Raw genomic sequence first — 18,064 nt, 5'->3', positions numbered from 1 at the left:
GGGCCAGTTACAGAATTGACACAACTTTTAATACATTCAAGAGGCATTTAAGTTCAAACTCCTCATGTATCGGGGTATAAATCACTAAATAAATTTTTGAACTAGACTAAGTATAGGTTTGAAAAGTAGCCAGTGGGCCAGTGGAATTTTTTTGGATAAAAGTTGTGTTTTATCTTTTCAAGGAGTATCATATGATTGTTTTTTCGAATACCTTATTTTGGGTTGTAATGGAATGTATTTTGAAACATATAGTTCGTCTGGTAATATGATTCTAGACTAATTAAGATTCATAGTTTAAGTTTTATTTTTAACTCTTCTCTGAAATAGTATTTAAATGAAATTTGTGAGCTTATGATTGTCACACGCTGATTGCAAATATGTCTCTATACAGTTTACCTCATTTGTAAACTGAAAGACAACTCAAATATTGTTTTGCTTTTTGCAATTATTATTCCAACCAGACATTTTAACTAAGGTTGCTGTAATGTTCCTCGGGTATTTAATACCTGCAGGGATTTTTAAGTTTAGGAATAATCCTGAAATCAGGGCAGAGTTATTCTAACTTTAGAATATTGTTCATATGTTTGATAAACAACATGATTACTTTCATTCTGTCATTCTTTTCGAAATTAAAAACGTGAATTGAAGAAATGCATATGGCGTGACAGAGTTGTCCTTGAAAATTGTAAAGGGACGTTACTGCGGTTATACGTGATCGTTTTTAAGGTGGTGTGTAACCAGATAAATTTCTAGTTGCAAGCAAACAACATGGTAAGTGCACGTGGGGAAATATTTACTTTTATTTTCGCCTTTAATTTAATAATTATCGATGATTTCGGTCGAACAGTATTGTATCTATCACATTATTTGCATTTATTCTTCATAACATACGTATGCATTAATTGACAACGCCGTAAGATCTCCTGTTTTCAATTTTTAATAATTTTTCGGATACTATTTTTTTCGGATATGAAATTTTACAATATTCAAAGTGAGCGGAATCTAATGCAATACATCAATGGACAGCCTGTATATTGTGTCTATTACTTTAATAATAGTTTATTCGGTCAATAGTTAACGGCCGCTCGTTTCCGCCGAAAAATTATCATTTTTTACAGGCATAAATACCGACTTGGACTTGGGAGTTTAAAGCCTGTTGGAAGCCATTTGCAACGTGAATTAAAGATATTTCAATATATGTCGTATTTTTATCATTACGTAAGACCTTTGTCAGAAAATCAAAAACTTATTTCTTTTGATGAAGTAAAATCAAACATTCTAATTGACCAAAGTTGTTATTTTGTAAAATAATCAACAAAATCAACAAATTGAATTACTTACAGGGCTGGTAAAACTTGTTTAGAACAAGGAAAGTACGTTATATTGCTTTGTCTACCAGAAAGTACTGATCAGCAAACACATGTGTATCCAATGAAGTCACATTATAAATACATGTTTTAATTCTAACCTTGTTTATAAATGTGCAAGCTTTATTAAAATGTATGAAGTACCTTCAAATACACAAAATAAACAGGAAATATTGACTGTAATCAGGGCGCAAATTATGCACTCGCACAGTTGCTAAATGCTTGTGAAAATTGGAAAATGTGAGTTTAGTTTTAAGGTATTTGCAAGATTTTGCAAAAACTAAAAAAATAAGTTTCAATTTGCCTGCTTTCTTTTTTTTGTAATCACACATGAAACGACACAAGCATGTTATGCTTGGCACACATTGTGGACAGGTATATCGTGTTCAGATTTTAGCTGGCAGTATTCGGCTTAAATCAATTTTGAGGCACTGTCCACCATCATGACATGCAAAAAAAACACCAGTTATTTAACATATCCATGACAGCTGATGGCAATGATCAAACCAATCCGACGTAGAAGTCTAAGTTAAATAATCAGTCCATAAAATGTTACTAAGTGGGAGAAGAAAGACTCCACATAAAATTAACCTTCAATACAGACAGTGAACAATGGGAACGTCTGAAAGATATTTTGTGCAGACTGCAGCAGACTTTCTAAATACGTTTTCTATGTTAAGAGTCTAATGGCTTTGGAAGGTGAATTGTTATAACAAAGAAAACATTGTTGTTGTTTTATATAACATTACATTTTCTAACAAAAACAAAGGGGTGAATCAAAATATTGCGACCAAACTTCAGATTTTGCAAGGTGGTATTTCCAGCACACGCGAACATTTGCAAGTACTATTTTTTTTATAAATTCAAAGTGTTATTATTGTGTTTCTGTTCATACCATTTCAACATGTTGAACAAAAATACCTTAAAAACTTTCTAATGTGGAACTAGGCATGTCTTTTCAACATAATTGTACAACATTCTGTGTCAGTACTGAAGGGCCTGTACTTGGTACATGACTTTTCAGAAGTTTTGCATTTGTATTTTGGAGAACAATATAAAATGAAGATACAATGCATACAAGTAAATGAGGAACTATAAAAGAACTTTTTCCCCATATCAAAGGCCCTGTTTAAGGAATGTGTGGCATGTTTATTCTGTGTGGCTCTTCTGTCACAGCAGGGGTCAAATTTCCTGTGTTTCAGTCTTTCCGAAATTGTCAAATTTCTGCCTTGGAAGATTTTGCCTGTCCGAAAAAATATTTGCCTGTCCGAACAAATATGTCATAGTATAAATAAGGCCACAACAAATTGATCATATGTTCTACGGATTTTGCCAAAAAAAGTAGGAGCGAGCGAGCAAAAAAACAACAACAACTTTTTTTTTAAACTTACGGCAATTCAGAGGCGAGCGCAAAGCAAAAAATTAAAAAAAAAAATTAAACAGTTCATATCTTACCAAATTTATTATACAACTATCATGAATTATGTCAAGAAATGCTTTTTAATTGCAAACATAGGTTCTCAGTTATAAATGAAAAGGTTTTGATGGTAACACAATTTAAATGTGGATATATTTTAAAGACAATATTTCTCATAGTATCGTGCAATTATTTGAAGACCAAAAAAATATATTTCTAAAACATTTACAAGTCCTACTATTTTTATCAGTTTATAACAATTATGAGTATATGAAAACTGAGAAATGCATTTTAGAATTAAAAAAATAACTCACGAATTTATGTTCAATTGTAAGTCGTGTGTCCGTGTATTTTAAAATAAGTTTTGCCCTCAAAATCCAATTAAGTTATTATTTAACACTAAATTTTGAGTACAAAACAATGAATTACTTAAAACACACATAAATAATTATTGCCTTCGACGCTGTGAAACTGTTGTTGTTTACTGAAGGCTATAATCCATTGACTATGACACTTATTTTCATTTAAACATGTATTTTAAAACTGAAAGTAACCTGAAAATTAATACCGGAAATAAATTACAACGGTGTGTGCTGCAAAATATTCCCGACAATAAAGACTGTCAACAAATAGGCTGTTTTGCGGTTACCCGGACCTGATTTTGTCCTGACACGAGGAAAAGAATGTAAAGCTTGGAAATACCTTCAAAAAAGGCAAAGTCGACGTTGCAGGTTTAAATTCTATGTAATAGAAGTTCAGAAAATAGAGGAAATTCAGCAGTAAACAAAAAAAATAATATGCGCGGCCAAAAGGTATGTGTGGGCGCAAAAAAAAAAGGTTTTTTTTTTTTTTTTCGTCTTCCGAATTTTAGGTGCGGCAAATCCGATGAACAAATGATCAATTTGTTGTGGCCTAAAGAGTAAAAAAATGAATGTCAACTGTTGTAAATGATTTCCTGATTTAGTTCACAAAAAAACAACAACATATAAACACTACATTGAAATGTCGTTTAGTAAAAATAAAAACAGTTGGTCTTACAAAAAAAATTTAAACACCGCCGCCATTAAGGTGCTTTCTGTTTTTTTCGGTCGTCCGGTAATTCCACTAACCGCCGCCATTTTGACTGCAGACGAAGTAAATTGAGTGCCGATGATTTTGATTGTACTTTGTTGCAAACCAATAACCAATCAAAACTGTTGTAATAAAATGCCTTTACTGATGAATCGTAATTACTCGTTTATTTCCTGGAATCAACATCATGATAGCATATCGGAAATCCGAAATGGCCGACTTCTGGCGTTGTGATGTGACGTCATTATCAGTATGGGATTGACTAACTACCGCAAAGGCAAATAATCAGCGAATGTTTTCATAGACATTTCGCTTTCAAATACCTTTTCGCTATTTAGTCATCTCAAAATATGTCGTCATCGGGACCGTCATCTTAGGAATATCTGCCGGACCCGTACAAAATTTGCCGGACATGTCCGGCGGACCGGCACATTTCGGGAAGACTGATGTTTGTTTATTGGCTCAAGGGCATTTAGAGTCGACACTTTTAGAGAAGATATTCTGATTGTTGCACTTATACTTGCAAATTCTTGTATGAACAATATGCATAGCCAATGTATTTTTTTTATTTTACCAATGGGAAATAAATAATAAACAAATAAGGGTTAGAGGAAGAGTTGGTATACACTTAATGAAACAAACAATTTCACTTTTTTAGAATCACAGTATTTTCAAATCATTCTTGTTATTTCCAGGCAATATTGTAATTCTCTGTTGTAACTTAAATGACACATACATGTATTTCCCACTCAGAAAGGCTCCAGCCCAATTTCCAAAATAGTGGGAAAAGCACTGCTTTGTATATTGCCCAAAGATGTTATCAATTGATGTATGTGTGATCTGAAGATACTTTGTTTTCCAGGCACAGTCCATGTTAATCCTGTTTGAGCATGCATCAGGCTATGGCCTGTTCAGGGTCAAGGAGTTTGAGGAGGTTGGGATGATGCTGCCAGCTGTTGAGGAGGCCATACGCGATCTCAGCAAGTTCAACTCGGTTGTCAAACTTGTGGCTTTCTCACCATTCAAGAGCGGCACCAATGCCTTGGATAATATAAATAGCATTTCTGAAGGTAATAGATAATGCTTTGAATTAAAACATTTGTTTTGTGGTATTGTTTGAATGACTGTCAAAGACTGTTTAACTTTTACTAGAACATAACATTTTCTGTGTTTATTAAATTATTTCAGCATTAACTAGGGTTTGAGTCATTTAAAAAAATGAATTGATATGGTGCTGCAGAAAAGGAATAGGTTGCTTACGAAGAAATAGGCTGTGACGGATCAGTGATTTTTTGTGTGAAATTTACTGCCAAATAACGGCTGTTTCCCCTCGCCGAAAATCGTCCAATTTTCCCAAAAAATAGTCATATTTTCCCAATAAAAGGTAATCAATTCCCCTCAGAAATCATGATTTGAAATGAAAAAAAAAATACAAATATGAATTGTGCTTTTTGTTTTTATTTTGTAAAAAAACAATGCATTTTAAACACGATGCGAACACGCAACAATAGCAGGAACCGGTTCGATCCATGATAAGGCCCGGGAAATACACCGTTTTTGATCATCATCACCGAAACGCAAGTAATTCGTCTAATGACACTGATCAATTTGTTTACAATTTTCGATGTTTTGACTTCAACTTTCCGGCAAACAATAACATATAATAAGTGATAGCATTACCTTATAGCAAAATGTAACATTCAACTTAAAAGTTTAATCATAAATATGTCACATAATAGCAAATACTAGGGTAAAAGGCTCAACAAAAGTGTTTTTTTTGTTACTTATGTATGATTCCAGTGTAACTTTGTTTATTGTGTTTTTTTAAGATCTTGCATTTAATTAACATATCACAAGACCAGAAAGCTGAAATTTGTTTGTTGAGAAAGTGATAATGCTTAATACGGATCATTTGGCACAAAAATCATTTTTTATATGTTTTGATGATCGTAACCTGTCATTAAAGAGATTTGAAAACAGTTTTAATAGGTGTATTTGTTACTGGTTATTTTAAATGACCATTTTAATGTTCATTGTATTTTCCCAACTTTGGGAATTAACACGCTTATTTTCCCAATTGTAAAGCCACAGGTGGTTTTGAAAATTTAAATAAAAATCACTGCGGACTTAAGCATTATAAAATTGACAGAAACTGTTAAGAATTGTGTTCAAGTGTAATTATCATAGGTTTCAACTGCCAAGTGTTGGGTTTGTATTTTGTGTTTGTATGTATGTATAATAATAGGCAAAGTATTACAAGCTTTGATCAAAACAAAAGAAAAATTTGATCATCTATTCTTAATTATTTAATTCTAAGAAGGCAGAAGGGTACCCATGCTGGTCTCAATGTGGTCAGAAGGGTGCCCATGCTGGTCTCAATGAGGGCAGAAGGGTGCCCATGCTGGTCTCAATGAGGGCAGAAGGGTGCCCATGCTGGTCTCGATGAGGGCAGAAGGGTGCTACCAGTAAAAGACAAAGGCAGCACCCTTCTGCAAGTCGTCAGCAGAAACCCTACATTAGCATCAAAATGCAGTTCAATAAATTAACTTTTTTCAGTATTAGGTTTACTAGCCACATCTAGACATATATAGCTCACATTTATATTCTTCCAGGTGTTGTACATGAAGATTTGCGTCTGTTCATTGAGACCAATGTCCCTCAGTCATCTAAGAAGCAGAAGGTGGTTCTTGGAGTTAGCGATCCTAAGATCGGTTCATCTATCAGTGAGGACCTGGGTGTATCATGCCTGCATACTGGAGTAGTGCCGGAGGTTGTCAGAGGTAGGAGAGAGAATAAAAGAGAGAATAAAGCTAGTTCCTTTGCACTGTTCTGTCATTCAAGTCATTTTAAGGAATAAACAAACTTGCAATATATGCATAAACTTAGGAATAAGTTAAGCTTGAAATGTGTATAAACTGTTTTGTTGATAAGTTAGGCTCAAAATCTACCTTAAATTGTTTAAGGAATAAGTGGAGCTTGGAATCTGCAATAAAACACTTCATTAAGGAATGTAAGAGGAATAAGTTAACTTGAAACTTAAGATGTGTATTTCTATTTGCTTCTAGATAAAGCATAGTTAGAACTGGCTTAAACTTTTTTACAGTATTGTGGCTCCTGAGCAAACAATATTCTGGGATCCCCTTGATTATTACTTTGTGCACATGTATATAACTTGAAAACAGAGCATCACCATTATGCACATATTTAGAAGTAGTTGGTCCTCAGTAAAAGAGATGAGCATAAGAATCCAAATGCACAGGGAGCACAGCAAAATGAATCACCGCGTTTTTGCTCTCTGATTGTTTTATAAATCTGTATCTTTGTTAAAAACTTTTTGCAAAAAGAAATATTATAAGAAGTTAAACCCTTCATATTATACCAACTAACAGGAATCAGGCAGCACTTTCCCAACCTTGTGAAGGGCCTCACTGAGGTGTCAGCCAGTAAAGCCCAGCTCGGTCTCGGTCACAGCTACTCCAGAGCCAAGGTCAAGTTTAATGTTAACCGTGTAGACAACATGATCATACAGAGTATCAGCTTGCTGGACCAGCTGGACAAGAACATCAACACATTCGCAATGAGGATCAGGTCAGTATGAGGTTATATTTTTTCTGTTTTGGCAGTTGTAACTTTAAGCATGTGCTGTTCCCTTGATAATGGTTGAAGCAACAAAAACTCTTTTTATAATCCTGCAAGCAAAAAGGCAGGTATTTGAACGAAGTGTGCAGGAGGTTGCAAATACTGGTCTCCATGAAGGTAGAAGGGTGCTACGCAGAAAAGACAGGGTCCAGCACCCTTCCGTAACTCTTGAGCTAAAACTGTCAGAGTCAACATATGTTTAGTTAGCAAAAGTTTGAGGGGGAAACTACTCGCACAGTTTAAGAGGTGTCATTGTGATTCTTGGTACACATAACAGCCATATTATACTATGGCACATAACAGCCATATTATACTATGGCACATAACAGCCATATTATACTATGGCACATAACAGCCATATTATACTATGGCACATAACAGCCATATTATACTATGGCACATAACAGCCATATTATACTATGGCACATAACAGCCATGATAGGGAGTAGTACCTGGCGTATTCTTTAATTTGTCATTTAATGTTTTTTACTGGTACTTGGGAGTCTACCTACAGGGCTTTTTCACTAAAAATTGTGAAGAGGCCTAGCCTTTTCATTTTGGGAAATTTAAACGCGTGAAATTCTGCAAATTGGGAAATTTAAATGTGTAAATGTCTCAAAATGGAAAATTCCACATATGAGGATTGAAGACACTTTTTAAACACGGGTCAAGGTTTCCATATGAACCTTGGAACTCATGTTACAAAAAACAGGCTCATATATTACATGTGAGTCTACTTCTAGCTGTTTTTTTTTCAATTTTGACCTTTTTAATATGAAATGTGTACAAACACTCCACAGGGTAAGCTTGAAAGGTCTAAAATGTATGGACTTCCAATTGATACACATGTAGATCTTATTGGGGGAGAAACCATGTCTTTGACTTCGCTTTTTTAACATGACACAATGACAAGAGAGATTAGTTTTAATCTTCATAGAGTTGATTCTAAATCGAGGGAAAGAATTGATAACAATATATGGACTAATTGGTCCTTGAATAATGTTTAAATTATACAGCATTCTTGTTATGTAAGCTTAAAAGATAAAAAGAATAATTTGATCAAACAGAATAAATTTTTAGTGTAAATTTTTTAAGTAAGATCTTCCTTTTTGGGAAAAATATCTGGGAATTGTGAAAAAAATATCTGGAAATTGGGGAAAAAAGCCATTTTTCCCTATTGTGAAGTAGCCTCATTTCGGCCCCTAGCAAAAAAGGTGAAAAAGCCCTGACCTAATCTTAACTCTGTAAGGAAATTGAGATTTTTCCAAGCGATTCAATGAATTGTTGGTCAGCATTCTGCTGCATATTTTAAGTGTTTGTAGCTCACAAGTTTGTAAATGACAATGTTACCATTACAGAGAGTGGTACTCTTACCACTTCCCAGAACTGATGAAGATCGTGAATGATAACAGCATGTACTGTAAGGTGGCGCGCCTGATCAAGAACCGTAAGGAGTTCACGGAGGACAAGATGACAGAGCTGGAGGAGATTGTGATGGATGATGCTAAGGTCAAGGCCATCTATGACGCGTCAAGATCATCCATGGGTAAGATGTTTTAAATTATATTTGTGTTGCCATTGAATTTCTTCATTCTGACTTCTGCTGAGTTGAACATGTAGATTTGCATTTGCAAGAATTTCAAGGTATTATAGGAAAACCTTTTTTCCACTTTCAAGGAAATGGTGACGGGCCGTTTGATAAGGGAAAATAGCATTGGTTGGCAAAAAGGGGGAAAATACTATAACATGATTTATATTATGTTCAGTTTGTTACAAATCTTTTATTCAACCAACCTATTGACATTTTCATGAATAGCACTTGATTGCTACAGGTCAGTGCTCCTCCTAACATAAATAGGTATGTCATATTAAAGTAAATGTTAAATATTTACAGGAATGGACATCTCAGTGATTGACCTGATCAACATTGAGACATTTGCTTCAAAGGTGATCTCCCTGGTGGAGTACAGGAAGTCCCTACACGAATACCTGAAAAGCAAGATGGCTGCCGTTGCCCCGAACCTCTCAACACTCATTGGTGAACAGGTAAGCAATGGTTTAAAGAGCATGAATTCCTTAAGGAGTGTAACTTGTAGGTTGTTTAATTATAGATGAGCTGGTCGGATTGCATTTTGATTAGGGTTTTAAAATGGTGCAAAATTGTCACAAATGTTTGCTTGATCATAGTCGCAAGTTGTAAAAACAGAAAGAATTCATGTCAAAGGATACATTATGTTTAACATAATTATATAAAAAAATACACTTAATACTAGCCATTGTAGTATGTTTTCATACTAATATGAGCCATTGTGACTGGAATTATGCCGTAATTTACAGGTGGGCGCCCGTTTGATTGCCCATGCTGGCAGTCTAACCAACCTGGCCAAATACCCGGCCTCCACTGTACAGATCCTGGGAGCTGAGAAGGCCCTCTTTAGGTGAGAGAATGGAATAATTATTGTAGAATGTCTCAATTTCCTATTACAACACCTTATTAGCTTGTCTAATTTGCAATGAAAAAAAGTTGAGGTATTGTCATAGCCTTGGCATCAGTGTTGATATTGTGCAAATACTTTGCCGTAGACAATATACAATTGTACAGCATGGCCCATAACTGTGGCTTCAATTATTGATGAGTTAAGCCCGTTTTAAGACAAAAAAAAAATAACAGATGTCATGAGTATTGTTGTTGTTCACTCTGCAGCACTTTTGTTTTCACAAGTATTGACAAAGCTATTGTGTAGGGTATTCATAACTTTGTTATGTTTTAAGGAGAATTTCTGTGTGCATGGAAAAGATTTGTATCATATTGACACCACAAAATATACTAGACATAGAAGAAAAGGTCATAAGAAAAAGTTATTTAAAATTGTCCGAAATTCTTTTACATTTTACAATTGTAAATGTCTGTGAAAGGAATGTAAAGCTGGTTTCTGTAAAAAGTTATTCTAGTTGTCATAACAATAAAGATGGCTCTTGTTTGATTATTGTTGACAAATCTCAATTTGCCAAATTTGAAATACATGCATGTGGTTGAAGTATATTGTTGCATAAATGAGTATGAAGATTTAATACATATATGTTGTTATAGAAAGGCTACTATGCTATCTGTTTACTCGAATATCAAGATTTTTTTACGATCAATTTTTTATGCATGTCTTTGTAACTAAAAGGCGATTTTCTCATTTTTAAAGCCCATTCTTAATGTCACACATTTCATTATTTTCACCTTGAAACTCAACAGAGCTCTGAAAACAAAAGGGAACACGCCGAAATATGGTCTGATATTTCACTCGACATTCATTGGTCGAGCTGGGGCTAAGAACAAAGGACGAATCTCCCGTTACCTGGCCAACAAGTGTTCCATTGCTTCTCGCATTGATTGCTTCTCAGGTGAGAACTAGCAAGTAATAGACATGCTGTTAAAGACAGTCAAGGTCATCTGCTTCTATAAACCTATTTAAACACATACCGTATTATATCATGTATAGGACGCTAGCATAGATAGGACGCAGGCAAAAAAATAGTTGAGAAAACGGGTAAAAACCCTTAATATATAAGATAGGACGCAGCGGAAAAATGTCAAAATCGGAGCCGAAAAATTGAGGTTGGTCAAGTATTTATAACATATATATTGAAGTAAAAAACAAACAAAAAATTGTATATGAGGCATATTTTGATAACTGTCTTGTGTATTTCGATAATTATCGTCGTATTTTGGTAATCTAGCGTACACAACAATGATATATGTCTTGACATTTTGAGAACATTTACGCATATTATAAGACTTATACAAATGCCGTAATAGTCCCGACTGACAGTCAACCGTTGCAACCGTTGCAATAGTCTCGACATGCCTTCTGAATGACAGTCAACAGCTGCAACCGTTGCAATCGCAACAAAACTGATGATTGTTTTGATAAGGCTTGTCGCTGTGCGGATTAAAGCATGTCGGCATAATTAAGTGTCGTTAATTAGCCTTGCCAGCGGAAGGCACATCGGGTATAGTGCGAACAAACAACCATAAGGTATTACCATCACAATAGTTTGTTCTATTGATGTTTTTCTAATGACAGACAGCGGGTGTTTTTCACACCTTCGCACATTTGAAAAGATTTGATAGTGACAATAATGCTACTTAACGTTATGCACATTCCTTTATCAATTTTTTAAAACAGTTACATACAAAATGTTTTGTAAAATATCGAAACATTAAAATCATAAACAACGATTAATTGATATTTACCTCCTTTCCCGATTTCCGTTACCGTTATAACTCAATCCAGTTAAAGTGCTGACTCACATCGAGATTTTGTGAGTAGCGTCCCTTTTATAAAAAAGTAAACACTCTTGTTTTTTTCAATTTATTTCTCAATAAATCATTTTAAAGTAAACATTCAATATATTTCTGCGTGTGTTCACTTGCGTGATTTTACCTACGTCAGTTGTTCTTTTCGGTGACGCAGTACAGATACTTACTATTACCGCGTTCTTCCCCGGTCCGATATTTTCGACCTGAAATGGACTTGGAAAAAAACAGATGAAATTCTAATAGCATAGAAAGGACGCAGGCAATTTTTAAGACGAGAATTGGGGGGTAAAAAAGTGCGTCCTATGCATGATATAATACGGTATTAGTGATTTATACACTCACAAAAGAAAAGAAAATCACTCAGACAAAAGTGAGAGGAATGAAACATAGAATGTTCAACTGCCATAGGAAATTCTCCAGTTTTACTATGCACTTGTAACAGAAATATATCTAAAAATAGATAATTTTCGATTGAAGCGAGAAATTGAAAAAAATGGTCTTGATTGGCTTTAATATGATTGTACTATTTAAAGCATTATGATCAAATTTTTAATGAGGTCTTTGTGAGAGATCCTATCATATCATATTAAGCTTTTGTCTTAGATTGTAAAGGGAGATGTTTTAGACTTTAAGGAAATTTCACTTTTCAAAATATATGTTTCTATTCGAACACTGTTCATTTTTTTTCTTGAGATGAACATTTACAATGCTCATAATCAGCATGAGCCAGCAACCTATGCCCTGGTAAAATGCATTTCAGGCTAGCTCATTTTCTGGGGTTAAAGCATGGCTGGTTGAATTTTTATTTATGTCGAACAAGGTCATAGGTCTGATGTTGAGGACCAATAAATCTTAAGTGTTTGCATGAAATATTAATAACATGGTTTTTGGAAGTACATGAGTGCTCTTTGCTATTTCAGACATCCCTACCTCTGTGTACGGGGAGTTTCTCCGCCAACAGGTGGAAGATAGGCTCAAGTTTTACGAGACAGGAGAGGCACCCAAGAAGAATATTGATGTCATGCATGAGGCCATGCAAGAGGTTTGTAGATTTAATACCAATAGATTTGTTAACACATGGGGTCTTGCTACAATGTCTATAATGTCCAAAGCTATTAAAATGATGACTCTAGAAGCTTTTAAAATGATAACTCCAGAGAATGACTGAACAACTGTGTAATGTTGGCTGTGGTTAAATCAGCATTTCACCATGGATGTTTGAAAGGAAAAATATGTAAAAGTCATGCAAGTTTTCCATGTATTGCAAGACTAGGGCATTTAACAAAGTTGTGAATGGTCATTCATAGAAATTAATCATGTGTCCACAAGCCTTGGCTTGTTAAGAAAAATCTATGTTTTTTTTATACTTTAAATTATATTGTATTAGGGCTTGTATGAGGAAGTCTTTAATTTGATGACTGTATGTTAATTTCTGCAGGCTACAGTTGTTCAAGCCAATCTTCTGAAGAAAGACAGAAAGAAGAAAAAGAAAGAGAAGAAGAAGGGTAAGGGAGATGCCGGTGACGTTTCCATGGAAACAGACGCCAACACGACGGCAGACATGACAGCTGAAAGCTCCATGCTTGAGGAGCCCCAGAAAAAGAAGAAGAAAAAGAAGAGGCAGTCTGGTAAGATTTTATCTTCATATCTTAGGCATATCACTGCTTTTGAGTTTATCAAGTATAAGTCTTGTATTAGAGAGAGTAGGGTGTCCTCCTCTCTCCCAGAGTTGGGTTTGATCCCCACCAGGGTGAAAGTGGTCTAGGGATATAGGTGTCAGGTTCTCGACCAAGGGTTGTGGGTTTGATCCCTTACAGGGACACTTTCTGATGGCCTCTCAAAGGGACACCAGTGCTGGTTTCTTCCCAGGGAACCAATCTTGAGAGTGATTTGTATCAGCTTTCAGTTATCTTCACTATTGAGCTAAAATGAATACTATAACAGGGTTCGAATTTAGACTCGCATACTCACCAAATGCGAGCGACATTTACAAATTGCGTGTGACTTTTATTCAAGCTCGCAAAATTCTGCGAGTGGCTTTTTCTAGACCACAAAATGTTAAAAGGAAAGTAGAATAAACATGAACTTAACTCCGCTTCGTAGTCGAGTGTAAACAGCCGATAAGTGGCATGTTTACACTACCAGTATAAAGAAGACAGTACGGAGTCACGCACTAGTAAGTTTCCAAAAATAGAACAAATACGGACAAGGCCGAGTTTTATCTCGAATCTTTCCCGGGATGCTCCGAGGCGTGCATTATACAAAGTGAATACGAATGACGTAATCACCTATCTCAATCATTGGCTAAATTTAGCGCTTTCGCGCATTCTCCTTTGAATATATTTTGGCCCAATTGTCAAAATGAATAGACTTCGTCGATCGATATATTTCATGGTCCAAAGTATCCAAGCTACATTTACGGTTGCTTTTTTTATTTCAAATTTATATTGTTTTTGATTTTAATACTTACAGACTTAATGAAATCTGTAGCGTGCTTGTCGAATGGATATTAAATTACCCGATGGCGAGCGTAAATATACAAAGTGAACAATGTCAAATTATTGGACAGCTTTGTTATCAAAAAGCTGCCAGCATCAGATGAGTCTTTCAGTACCCCCCAAATAGAATAAGCCATCAACAAGTTCTAGTAGTTGAGTCACTCAAGATTGATACTTTTTAATATTCATAATATGTCTTAGGTGTAAATTTCTACTTTAGACAGTATTATAAGGGAATAAAGCAAATAATAAAATTGCAAGTTGATTTTTCATTTTGCGAGTTGCCTCAAAATGCACTCGCAAAATTTTGCGAGTGCTCCTCATAGTAAAATTCGAACCCTGTATAAACTAAAGAATATGTTGATGTACAATGAAGTGTCATTGAGATTGCATTGGTGTGGCGTCTGCTGAGGAGCCATGCAAAGATTTATCTAAAATTATAATACTAGAAAATTAAAATTATAATACTACATTTCAACACCGCTACTCCGAACACCGTTTATCTGAAATTATTTTTCAGTCCCGATTTTACCCCTTCTTTGTTTTACAAAATTTTTGGTCTTTATTCGGAAATCGCTATTCTGAAATAATCGCTATTCAGAAGTAAATATTAAGGTCCCGAATTGGTTTTCACACCTATTTATCAATTTTTATTTCAAATTTGATCGTGTCAAAGTTTTTTCACACCATACTGCAAATGCGCTCGGGCATCGGCTTGAGGTGACAATGGAGCACAATTTGCACTTGTTAAAGAATGACATTGAGTATGCGTATGTTACAAACATGGATGTCAGAAAATGAGTGATTCATTTAGGTGATGTAGTGTGTATACAATTGCTGGTATCATTTGAAAATGTCTATCTTATCGTATTCGATCACTGCATTGCTCACTCGACCCGCTACCGAACAATCCGAATGCATATGCTGTCATTTTGTTTTAAATGTTTTATGTTGTTTTAATAAAGAAGTATAATAATGAATTATTTGTCAATTATTAAACACTAAATCAATGTGTAACCGACATTGCAGTCCCCATGACTTAGTATTTCACATCATCTATAATTCGCGAACGCTGTCATTTGCGGAAAATTGTTAATCTGAAACACGGCTATTCCAAAATAATTTGTTGAGTCCCTACGATTTCAGATTAATAGTGTTCAACTGTAGTAAATTAAATTTATATTACTAGTAAATTAAAATTCACTGCCACTTCATACACATTTAATGACAAAATGCAGATGTGCAAGAAGGCTTGTCAGTCTGGCTTAAATTATAAAATAACAATATAACCTGCAGTAATGCTTCAGTATGGGATTTGATTAATGATAAATCTATGTTGCCCTTTTCACTGCAGATGAGTTTAGTTTGTAATTTGTTATAACCATGGCCAACACAGTCATTTAGATAAATAGTGATTCTGTATTATTAGAAGGTTTTTAATGAAATTGGGAATATATGAAGTGCTTTCAAAATGCATTGTGCTCCGATTGAAGAAGCATCCGATATATCTCATCTTTGACTCACATTTCAGAAGGTGAGAGTGAGGCGAATGTCACCATGGAGACAACCCAGGAGCTTGACGTCTCCCAGGAGACAGAGGGGGAACCCCCAGCCAAGAAACAGAAGAAAAAGAAGAAGAAGCCAAAATAATGAATAATATTGGGCGGTCATGATGTACCGCAGTCACAGTGTGGTGTGAGGGGTGGTCTCAAGTGACCCAGGAATTTTAAATGCTTTTAATGGATTTATTATTGATACTATTTTGTCATAATGTAAATGTAGCCTATATGAAAAAGAGACATATTTGTTCAGATGTACCAAGGATAGACTGTCAGTTGGCAAATAGTTTTCAAAACGCATTGATAAAATGAATGATATATTCTGCCAGTTAATTTGTTTTCCTTTTTTTTAAAGCCAAAATGGCTTAAAAAAAGCCCCTGACTTTTATGTAAATAAAATATTCTGGTATGGTATTTGTTTTATTTGAGAAATAAGTTTTAGCCAACTTCAGTACTATTATACAATTGTAATTGTAAGTAATACATGTACATTATGGGCAGTAAAATTGTGTTCATTTGTATGTTTTCATGCTTCATTGTTATTTCCCATTACATTGGATAAGCATACCTTAAACCATATTTCATAATAAATAGTGTTCAGTCCTTCAGTTCATTATTGCATTCCTGTTTTGTATTCGGCTAGTCACTAGTCAATATTTTTTACTTGAACATTTGAAAGAAATCTAGGTTAAGGTTGGTGATGTGGGTCAAAAGTATGGAAGCTATGTCAAACAAGCACAAATCCTTGAAACAGCCATAATTTTTAAGCCATTAATGAAATATAGTTCAATAATCAATATGCAGTGGTCGAAATTGGCACAAGCCTGCAAGCCCTGCACTGGAAAAATGTCTTCGGGCTTGCTCAAATTCTAGAATTTTATAGGACGGGGCTTGTTCAAAAATGAGATGCAAAGCAATTGTATCAGCATCTGTGCTTGTTCATCAAAGTCTAATTTCAATGACTGCAGCATGGGTTATGCCCAGTTAAACAACAGAGACCTTGATCAAATGTTTGAATAACCAGGTTAACCTTTCTCACACTAACAACTCATTATGATATAGTATGAGATTGGCCAGAATCTTGACCAGTATATGTTGTGTATGAACCATGGTCAAATATTGGTAGGGTCGGGTCATAATGTTTTAATGTCATGTAGGATAAGTTTGATTGTTGGCCATGCCAGCTCAAACAATAGGTCACAGTATTTTTTTTTTAAAAGGAAGTTAAATATACTCTGGTGCGGTATATGGGACTCGTGGCTCTCAATTATGAAACAAGTACTCTGGTGAGCAATAGGGGTTTCATGGCTCTCAAGTATGACACAAGTACTCTGGTGAGCATTAGGGGTTTCATGGCTCTCAAGTATGAAACAAGTACTCAGGTGAGCAATAGGGGTTTCATGGCTCTCAAGTATGAAACAAGTACTCAGGTGAGCATTAGGGGTTTCATGGCTCTCAAGTATGAAACAAGTACTCAGGTGAGCATTAGGGGTTTCATGGCTCTCAATTATGAAACAACTATTCCGGTGAGCAATAGGGGTTTCATGGCTCTCAAGAATGAAACAAGTACTCCGGTGAGCATTAGGGGTTTCATGGCTTTCAAGTATGAAACAAGTACTCCGGTGAGCATTAGGGGTTTCATGGCTCTCATGTATGAAACAAGTACTCCGGTGAGCAAAAGGGGTTTCATGGCTCTCAAGTATGAAACAAGTACTCCGGTGAGCATTAGGGGTTTCATGGCTCTAAAGTATGAAACAAGTACTCTGGTGAGCATTAGGGGTTTCATGGCTCTCAAGTATGAAACAAGTACTCTGGTGAGCATTAGGGGTTTCATGGCTCTCAAGTATGAAACAAGTACTCCGGTGAGCATCAGGGGTTTCATGGCTTTCAAGTATGAAACAAGTACTCCGGTGAGCATTAGGGGTTTCATGGCTCTCAAGTATGAAACAAGTACTCCGGTGAGCATTAGGGGTTTCATGGCTCTCAAGTACGAAACAAGTACTCCGGTGAGCAATAGGGGTTTCATGGCTCTCAAGTACGAAACAAGTACTCCGGTGAGCAAAAGGGGTTTCATGGCTCTCAAGTATGACACAAGTACTCCGGTGAGCATTAAGGGTTTCATGGCTCTCAAGTATGACACAAGTACTCCGGTGAGCATTAGGGGTTTCATGGCTCTCAAGTATGAAACAAGTACTCCGGTG

The 18,064-nt window shown here is 35.4% G+C and overlaps 1 protein-coding gene across 2 annotated transcripts; it reads left to right on the top strand.

Annotated features, from left to right (window-relative positions):
* The first annotated feature begins 741 nt into the window (after window positions 1-741).
* On the top strand, window positions 742-16,466 carry LOC128212259 (nucleolar protein 56-like). Of its 2 annotated transcripts, none has more exons than XM_052917625.1 (11): window positions 742-771; window positions 4,718-4,925; window positions 6,468-6,635; window positions 7,245-7,443; window positions 8,853-9,040; window positions 9,389-9,540; window positions 9,832-9,932; window positions 10,739-10,887; window positions 12,727-12,848; window positions 13,245-13,434; window positions 15,836-16,466. In XM_052917625.1, exons 1-11 carry the CDS (start codon window positions 769-771, stop codon window positions 15,952-15,954), a joined length of 1,599 nt encoding a protein of 532 aa, XP_052773585.1. In that variant the 5' UTR covers window positions 742-768; the 3' UTR covers window positions 15,955-16,466. The 2 variants fall into 2 exon arrangements, with proteins under 2 accessions (XP_052773585.1, XP_052773586.1); XM_052917626.1 differs by lacking the exon at window positions 742-771 and adding an exon at window positions 980-991.
* Window positions 16,467-18,064: the final 1,598 nt, after the last annotated feature.

This window comes from Mya arenaria, chromosome 12, assembly GCF_026914265.1.
Source record: "Mya arenaria isolate MELC-2E11 chromosome 12, ASM2691426v1".
In the NCBI taxonomy this organism is placed as follows: Eukaryota; Metazoa; Mollusca; class Bivalvia; order Myida; family Myidae; genus Mya; species Mya arenaria.
This window is presented reverse-complemented; position numbering and strand designations above follow the sequence as displayed.

Coding starts and splice junctions, on each gene's coding strand:
- LOC128212259 (XM_052917625.1), top strand. Junction 9,541..9,831: donor CAACACTCATTGGTGAACAG/GTAAGCAATGGT, acceptor CGTAATTTACAG/GTGGGCGCCCGTTTGATTGC. Junction 10,888..12,726: donor TCGCATTGATTGCTTCTCAG/GTGAGAACTAGC, acceptor TTGCTATTTCAG/ACATCCCTACCTCTGTGTAC.